The 9,890-nt window shown below is 36.9% G+C and overlaps 1 protein-coding gene across 1 annotated transcript in view; it reads right to left on the reverse strand.

Annotated features, from left to right (window-relative positions):
• Nucleotides 1-9,099, reverse strand: part of SYNE1 (spectrin repeat containing nuclear envelope protein 1) — a 246,498-nt gene extending 237,399 nt beyond the window's left edge. Inside the window, exons 1-2 of the mRNA XM_017739429.1 lie at nucleotides 9,006-9,099; nucleotides 6,375-6,436 (exon numbers count right to left, since the gene is read on the reverse strand). Of these exons, the coding sequence (XP_017594918.1) occupies nucleotides 6,375-6,436; nucleotides 9,006-9,084 (141 nt within the window). The 5' untranslated portion in view covers nucleotides 9,085-9,099. The remainder of the gene's footprint in view (nucleotides 1-6,374; nucleotides 6,437-9,005) is intronic.
• Nucleotides 9,100-9,890: the final 791 nt, after the last annotated feature.

Consider the following 9,890-nt stretch of genomic DNA (forward strand, 5'->3'; position numbering starts at 1 on the left):
AATTTGGTGACTCAGGCTTAATAACTATTCACTTAGTTCCTTAATACACTGCCAAAATACTAACTGTAAATCGGCAAAAGCAGGGAATGAAAACTAACTTAAATTTTTGCAATTTTAAAATGTTGAATGTACTCCAGATTTTGGCTTTTTGCATGTAAGTGTGTAGCCCTAGCAATACAATCAGCTGCAATGATACTAATACACTCTATTTTGAATGCTGGAAAGCCTGTGCAAAGAAATACCTTGTAATACTAAAGAAAAACTGTCAATCATAAACTCTTGAACAAAATTCTTTGGCAGAACTTAGAATATACTTCAATGAATAACGAGACATTAAATCTACAACTTGTCACGTGGTGCACACTATGATTTCAGGTGCCTCAGTATTTGATTAAGCTCTTCTTCAAGCTTCTACAAGGAAGAAAAATAGCAAAATAAGATTAACGATCTGCTACGCCCTGGTTTGCATGAATTCTATTACAGACTCATTTATTGCAGTTTATCCAATCACAGTAGTGTGGTTTATAGTGACAACGATACCTAGGAACAGCCATGTCCCAAGCAGGGAGTCACACTCAGTACAAGTAAATGTGATCTGTAGGAGGAATATGAATTAAATGAGAACAAAGCTTCAAGGTTAATAAACTAGATTTTCATCACATTAAATATTAATTTAAATAACTGTATTTAGAACTGATTGATCATAAATGGGAACTGTGGAAGAAATGCTTTGCAAAAATTTTTTGCTCTTACAACTTGTCTAATTTGCTGTCTTTTCCAGGAAATATTCTGACTGACTTAAAGGATTGAACATTGGTACATACAGAAAAATATTTCACTGACAAGCCTCAAAAAATTTTTTTGACTAGACCTGCAATCTCTAGACATTCCTCCTCTCACAAAGTAAAGAAAGTTTTATAAAATCCAAACTTCAGATATGGAACAAACGTGTATTTGCTAAGCCTTGCTTTTATTCCAACACTTTTTCTTGCATTTAATTTCTCATTTGCATCTTTGCTACAGGAATCTTTTCCTCACATTCTTTACTTAACTTGTCTAATGAATAAATCATACTATACAAATAACAGCATCTGCATCATAATGAATGCCAATGCAGACATTGAAAATTATTTTTGCTACATTAATTTTCAAATAATCTTTCAAAAACTGCTGAAAAGATGTATGAAAATCTATCCACATGCACAAACAGGAACAAATCTCTGTAACAACTGAATTTGTCTCTGCAAGGAAATATATGTTAGAATAGCAAGGACAATGTGAAATTTCCATTACTCTGTAATAGTTGTACCACCCTTCTGCCACAATATAATTCCTAAATCCATAAGCATGCAGGTTTTCATATTCCTTGCTGTTAGTGACTTTTTGAATTACTAAAACTGAGGGACTCAGTCCTAAGTTTTACATTATTAATTTCATCACATAAATTAATTTAGGATTCACTGTTTAACATTAGAGGCTACATGCAATGCTCGGTAAATCATATAGTAACTGTTGAAGCAGAAATCTACCAGTCAGATTTTCCTCATCATGCAGTCAAGGTGAACAGTAGCTTGTATTTTTTCTGTGTCAGTGACTAAGATATTGTAGGCCTCTTTTTTCACATTTGAAAGCGACCAAAAGGATCAGACTGAGTTAAATGGTGAAAACTGATGAGGTTCCTGAAAGACCAAGTTACATTTTAAGAACAAGCTAACATCATGGACAGAACTGTGTGTGAGAGCTCTTTGTCTTGGTATATACCTTCTTCTTCCTTTCTTTGCTATAAAAGATATAATTTTGCAGTTTCAAAAGTTTTAACGTGAGATTTAATGCTCAAGGTGTAATTGAGCATTATATAAATATTGCATACATAAAATAAAAAATATTCATCCATTCTTAGTTTTATTTTTAATTGATATCCATCCTCTGCTTTTGTGTTTTAATGTGTGCATCCTCTTAATGGAAACACAAAATTAATAGTAATTTCTTTCAGTAAGTATTTGTTGTTCACTCTATCAGTGAGTTTACAGCAATACTTTGGTGAGTACAAATACTAAAATCATCCCTATACCTGGGAACAAAAACGTTATTTGATTGGGTTAAACCAATTTACAGTCTGTGTTTCAAAGCTTTGAAACTACTGTTCCCCCAAACTTTCAGGAAAGATGAAAAAGGCAATAAAAATCACATGCCTCTGCTGTTTAAGAAAGTGATATAGTTTTCATCTTCTTTACTCATCTAATCCCCTACCTCAAATATTGGCATAGGTAATGAAATGAAAAATATTTAAGCAATTGCTGTTCTGAATGCAAGTAATGCCTCCTTTTTGAAATATATGGTGTAAATTTGTTCTGTATTTTAAATTTAGACTTTGAAAAGATGCTTCAAAAGATAGAAGCATACTCAAATTACGTCTATACTTAGAAGCTGAGATTGAGATGAGGAAGGACAGTTCTACAATCACAGAAAAATATGAATAAATTATATGGAATCTGAAAACTTCTTGTCCTGTTACACATGCATATCTCATTTATCATTAGTAGAACTGCACAGATGCACAAAAATTCAACAGGATGGCCAGAAGATAGATCACATTCATTTCATAGACTGTGACCCAATTTCTGAAAGTCACTGGCAGAGAAAACATATAATTTCCAGTTGATGAGTCTCACCAGATTACTACTCAGAATCAGAGAGCAGAGACAGCTGGGGTTAGGGAGACAGCAGAGGGACAGGTGCAGCCTCGTGCTAACAGCTCACCCAAAATGAAGCTGCATTACACTACCTGCTAGTTATCATACTTGCAAGTCTATCCTCTCTGTTCATGCCCGCGGGGTGAGGGCACAGCTTGCACCAAGGCTGTTTCACCTCCACCTTTCTTTGAGTCTTTTACCTGTCTTCTGCTTGTGAAAGAATGTCTATTTGAAATAGGAAAAATAATTTTTAAACGGTAGCATTCTATCATAAGAGTGAGAGAGAATAAAAAATTCCACCTGTCTCCTATTGCCTTTCATAAAATTCAATGCGTAGAATCCTAAAACCACTTAGGCTGGAAAACAGCTTTAAAATCAAGTCCAACCATTAACCTTATAGTGACATGTCCATCACTAAGCCATGTCCCTAAGTGCCACATCTGCACCTCCTCTAAATACCTCCAGGGATCATGAATCAACCACTTTCATAGGCAGCCAATTCCAGTGCCTGACAACCTTTTTGGCAAAGAAATTTCAGCAATAGTCTCATTTAATTTACCTGGTTTGCTCATTCTTATTTATCTGTATCCATATTCTCAAACCCATTCTTAATTGGTTTAATGTACTTGATAGCCTCAGTTATTGAATTAGTTTGTTTCAATTTGAGCACGACTTTTTAGATGAAAAACATACACTAAGATCTTAAAGATTAGCAGGGAAGAATTTTTTACTCATAGCAAACCCTGACAAACAATCACATCCTGCTTTATGCTCCCAAGCTATGAACTGTTCTTGGTCCTACTTAAAATAGTCAAATTACTTCTGTATATCTATTTCTTTCAAATCACTACTCCTCACAATGTGAGAAACTGCTCCTTTTTAGATCCTCCTTTGCTCTACTCAAACACAGTATAAGGATGACAACTCTACCTTAGAGTTTCCTTTCCTTTGCTACCTCTAAACACATCTTTCAAATTGCTACAGTGAAACCCCATCAATCTTTGCTTAGAAAACATTATCTTCCCCTGCTTTTGAGGTTTCATGCAGTACTTTTTTCCAAAAACCCTCCAACTCATTTATGATGAGACATTTCTTTAGATAGCCATGGTGTTAAAAGTTACAGAAATCTTAATTATAGTTTTCACTTTTCTGTTATTTCCTCCTATTAATTTTTCCATTAATAATTTTATGAGATTATAAAAAATGGCAGTGAAAGGAAAGAAACCCAAATTTTCCAAGAGTAGCCAAGAGATAGAGAGACAGTTTGAAGTGAAGTTAGTCTTAATATTGAATGCAAATACTAAGTCAAACTCAGCAGAGTTTTTCTGGATCAATGGTGAGACACAAAGGCAAAATTCAAATCACCTTGCCCCCAGCTACCCCTTTTTCCCCTGGCTCAGCTTCACTTCTTCACTCCCAGTTCCTTTACCCCACAGTGGTGCAGCATGTATTTCTGTTTCTCTGCTGTAAGTTTGAGGCCAACACTTCACAGTGCTCCTTGCTAGGTACCAGATTAAAAGATGCTCCACTTTTTATTGGGCCAAAGATGAGAGCAGAATGCAGACAAGGCTGCCTAAAAGTGGGTATCCTTCCAGGACTTTTCCTTGTCACATTTCAAAGGCTAACAGACAATGGAGATGTTACAGATCTCTAGTTCCTTTTGAAACAATCAAAACCACAACAACCTTTTACAAAACTCAAACAGCCTAAATATTGAAACTTTGAGGTACAAGTCAGAACATGAGTGCAAGGGAAGTCCTGGGCACTTCAGAGACTCACCTGCACCTCATACTGTTGTGATTAACTAAAAAAACATATTTCCATTTACGTATTTCCAAAAACACAACTAACAAAATTTTAAAAGCTTAAGCTTTAAACCTTAAGAATGTGAATGGCATGGGTCACTTCTGTTGAGTTTAATTTCTATGAACAGTGCTTCTCCTTTGGCAGTGTAACAGTGGAAATGGGAAGCAGAGCCAGCTAATCTATACATCTGATTTAGGCAGTGAGGAAAACGTGCTGAGAGCCATCAATAAAAGTATCACAGAAACAACTTTCCTGCTCAAGCATGAATATACACAAACCAGTTACTACAAGTAACTAAAAGGTACCTCAGGTAGCTGAAAGTCAGGGCTGTGGCTGCATAACTGCCTGGTTTGAATGTATTTGATCAGCCTTTACAGTATCAGACCCATTAAAGAACAACACACCTAGATCAGGCAAGTCAAAAGGTTCATCTGAGTCCTCATGGCCCAAAGGGACTAGCACAGCAGGAAACAGTCCCAAATCCCAATCCAGAGAAAGATCTCTCAGTGAAGCTGCCACCACAACTTTGTCTCTTCCCAAGGATTAGTCTGTAGACCAGGAAATTGTCATGACGTGCACACACACACACTCGTAATACCTAACAGTACAATATTGATAACCTACCTAACAGTTCTTCTTTTCCATAATTATCAGATTATTATTAAGGACACAATACAACTAAGAAATAGATGAACATGAAATAAGAGTTATTTTTCTCCCCTGACACTCATTTGCAGCCCTCATAGCAAATCCTTTAGCAAACACTGAATGCCTTTCAATTTCAGTTGAAGTAAACAGAAAAAAGAGTGCTTCTCTGCTGGATGGGGAGCTTTTCCAAATTAGTTTAAAGACAATATGGGGACAGACCTCATTTTCAGTGAGAATCCACTGTCAAGAAGTCCTGAAGATGACTTTGTTCTTGCACTTGAATTTTACAATGCCAGTGTAGTTAATTTCATAGTAAGTCCTTCAAATACATTCCTCAGCAATGCAAATAAGTGCTGTTGCTCTACCATACTGTCTCATTAGATCAAATCACATGATACAGCATTAGAAGGGCTTCCTGCTTTGCTTGGCTCATTTTTTATTAGCCAATTCCTTCCACAAAAGCTAAAACAGTGCTGTTACAGATATTCTTCGCTCAATTTTAATGATCATTCATCTTCAGGCTTAAAAATACACATTTCAAAAAGCTTCTCTGGAGCTTAAAATTTTAATTTGTTGGACTAATTGATAACTATGGTTAGAGCTGTGTTGTGTGAAAACTTCAGGAAATGCCAAATTGAATCTCACTGCTTATGTTTTCATATAAAGTACCAATCGTAACTTAATACTTCGAAAACTGTGTATAAATCCCAGTCTTTACTCTTCTAAAGGCAAAAAGAGGAGTTTTAAGTTTTGTTAAGAAGAAGCAACAATAGTTTCATGACAAATCCCACAATGCATCAGATAATTAATTTGGCACTGGATTAATGAAGCACTATTTATGTCTGTAACCAGCTCAGTACATCTCTATCAAACTACAGACATGACTTAAGTTTTATTTGAGTATATTGTGTGCAGTAAGTCTAATATTTCTATTTCATAGAAATCAGTTTCAGACATTTCCTCTGGCTGAAACAGCAGGTACTGTGCTACCCTTCTGTTCTGGCCAAAGAAGCTGGGTGGTTGCCTTTGGACACCACTCACACTTCTGCAGCTGACCACTACCATGCTGAGATTCATCCTCAACGGTGTACAGATGATGAGGATCCTTTTTTAACTTTATGAAATACTGCTCAGAGAAAGCTGACATATTCTACACTCCAGGGCTGTACAGGCATAGGTTAAAAGGCTGGATTTTTAAACAAAATAAGTTTCAAACCCATGTGTTACCTTAGCCAGATGAGTATTGATCCATTTTGTGAAAGTCCGTTTCTGCACTGACTCTTGCTCATCTGAGAATAAAAGGAAATCAGTTTGATTAGACATCACTGGATACACTCAGATTTACATGATGGAAAAGTAAAATTCCCTATTGACAACAAATGCATTCTGCCCTTGCCAGAAATTACTCTATATTTTATTGTGACAGTCAATTTTGCTTCCAAATACTCATAAAAAATACTTCATATTATTACAATAATGTTCTGATAATTGACTATTTGAAGAGTTTCATGGCAAAGTTCAAGTCTTAACAAGCCAATAACAAGAAAGACACCATTTAAAATCTGAATGTCGAGATAAATCTGAGTTCTAAGTCCATACTATACTTACCCAAGGTCTGAGCACCTAGAACTTCTCCATACTTTTTAACTAGAATCTATAGGTAGATTTTAGGTAGATCTATAAGCTTTTAGGTAGAAAGTCAGCTAGGGACTTAGAACACGTCTCCAACAGCCAAGCTGCTTTTAGGTAGAAAGTCAGCTAGGGACTTAGAAAAAATACTCTTAGCGTGTCTATTTGAAAATGTTTAGAATGTTGAATTAAAGACTTGAAATTGTATTATCAAACTTATCTGTCCTCTGGGAGATCCTACCAGGAAGGAGCCATTAGTTAGCTCAGGCAGTTTCTCCACCACTACTTACCACCTCCCTTAGTCCTGTCTCAAAGCACTTGTCTGATTTATAGTGAATTTCCCTGACTGTCACATCATCCCTGCGGGACAGCTGCCAGATGCACAGATAAAAATAGCTCCCAAATGAGCTCCTCCAGCTTCAGCAGCAAGGGTCACAGCGGTGGAGGGAAGAGCATCACAGCACTATAAGCAATCCACAAAGTCCTGTCCCCTCCTTGTGGGTAATCAGTTTTGACACATGGAGTAATTTCTCAACAGAGATATTCAAGTATTTCTGACAGAGATTTTTCTTTCAAAAATAGGAGGAAATATCTATTTCATGGAAAACCAAATCATGTTATTACTGTCATCAGCTCTGAATGAGCACCTTCATTTCCCAAAAGAAAATTCAAATAAATACAATTGCTGTTAAATATTTACTTTCTGTAAGAATATGTGCATATCCCAAAATCTACAGATGGAGTATCTAATTTTAACTACTGCATTTGCCAATGACTTGTGCAGCACTGAATAGCATTTTTCCTATTCCACATCTGTAAAATTAAAATGGAATATTCCTTAATACGCATTAACATTCTGGAATAGCAACTTCTAAGCTTGTTGCATTACTAACAATAAGCTCCCTGACTTACACTCATGCAATGCTGCTTCACAATGAGGGTACATAAAGATAGAAATCACCACACAAAATTCGTAGGTCAAAATGTTATCGTCAGTGGGACAGTGATAGCTCCCTGACCATATACAAGTTCCCAAAAAGTGTCTGTGCATTATAATTCAGGGATATTTTCTTTATATATAAATAGTATCTCACATATAAGAAATATCAAAGGAAAAAAAGATATCTACACTGTCCAGAATCTATTGCTAGACTGTCATACTTTATGCCTAAGAAAGTAATGTTGCATTCTTTATTTTCCTTTTGTATCATTGGGCAGGTGACCTTATGTAAGTTTTAAAAATGTATTACATTCTCAGAATCTACTTGCTGCACTCATGGGCAAGTTATGAAAAATATCACTATGATACTGCACCATGCTTCATTCCACACTGACTATTTTTGGCAGGAAGGTGTCTTGACTTTGTATGTGACAATTGTTTCTACATTCTGAAAAACAGACTTCTCACTGCATGGTTCCTAAGCATGAAAAAGATGCCTTCCTTTTGACACACAGTAAATGTCAGCTATGCTCTGAAATTACATATAGAGGCAGCCAAATAAATTTCCATGGAAGTACTTGCACACTTCTATTGGGTTGTGTGTGAATAGGTGTAGGGATAGAGATCAACACACATAGAATTAGTCCAGTTCTGCCTCTCTTCACACCTCTGTAACTTAAAAAACTCCCCAGCAACTCTGAGACAACAAGGGCATGCCAAAAGAAATAAACCAGGCCTTCAGAAGTCAAACTTCTCATCAAAGAAATGAACAAAAATGATTCCCTAATTTGTTGTTCCAGTGCATCTTGATTATTTAAGAAACAGCCTTCTGACAAAAACTGGAAATCAAAGAACCAGCTTCCTGCTCCTAAAAAGACACTTTACCAGCAGAAGTCATACACAGTTTCAGTCATATCAACAAACAGCAGAAATAGCCTTTCTACATAACCCGTTTCAAGGGAAATTATGTGAGCAATACATTCCTTACAAGCCAAACTGGAACTACTAAGCAATAAAGTTTCCTTGGTTCTAGCACTTATTTTGCATAGGCTTAAAAGGAACAGATTGTACCACTGTAAAATCCATGTCTGAACACAATACAAGCAGCGCATTGATTTTAAAAATTCCATTGTAAATATGCTTTGTACAAATTTACCTGGAAGCAATTGCGTTGACTAAATTCTCTGCACAGGTACTGCTTATCTATACCCACAAGACGTGTGTGTCACACAGGTCCTTACGCTCTCCCCACCTGCAAGGACTGTCAGCTCCGTACTCGCACCACTTACCCTGCTGGCACTGAAAGAATTCAGGAAGCACATTCAATGACACAACATTTCTGCCACCAGCACCTTTATAGCGAGCCATAGGCACTGCTGCTGCTGCTGCTGCTGTGGATGCTGCTGCGGCTTCTACCCCTCTCTCAGTGCAGAGTTTCTTTAGAATACAGCCAGAAGTAATTTTTCAACAATGATCCAATTTCTTTCCCTCACTGGAAATGCAGGCCTCTTACAAAAATCCCTCCACCATCTCTTATCAGAGAATTCACATGAAGCCAAACCTTAAAAACATCCTTATATGTTCTTGCAGAGCTGCAACAGCCAGACAAAGCCAGCTGTATTGGAAGCAGCAGTTCTGCTGGTCTCACTGCCATCATCCTTCTCCACTGTTTTTCTGTGGAAAGATTTTATTATCCCAGCACCAGCCAATCCGCTAGCAGAAATCTCTGATGTCAAGAGCTTGAATAATTCATCCAGGGACTGTGACAACCCAACTACACTGCTGATATCCTAAAGCAAAAAGATGTGTGGCTGCAAAAAATGATGCGGCTTTCTCACCAGTGCTTTTGTAACAATATAGTGCTCAGTAAGTAAAAATGGTTGAATGGCACAGACCTTCTTCTCTAGGTCACACATATAAAGGAAAACAGCTCTTAAAAACAACTAGTTGGGTTCACTGCATACTCTAGCGAGACAGGAATGTCCTTCAGCTTTGCAACTGAAAAGTGGAAGCAACAGCAAACCACGAATCTGAACAGACATGTAGGCCACTTAGCTTTGAATAATGCATTTGATCTGTGGTACCAAGGGGCATGAAACATATGTAAGGATGCTGAGAATTTTTGGAGTGTGCCTAGATCAGCCTGAAACACTCAAATTTCTGATAATATGCAG

The sequence above is a fragment of the Corvus brachyrhynchos genome, unplaced genomic scaffold, assembly GCF_000691975.1.
Source record: "Corvus brachyrhynchos isolate BGI_N302 unplaced genomic scaffold, ASM69197v1 scaffold14, whole genome shotgun sequence".
NCBI classification, from domain to species: domain Eukaryota; kingdom Metazoa; phylum Chordata; class Aves; order Passeriformes; family Corvidae; genus Corvus; species Corvus brachyrhynchos.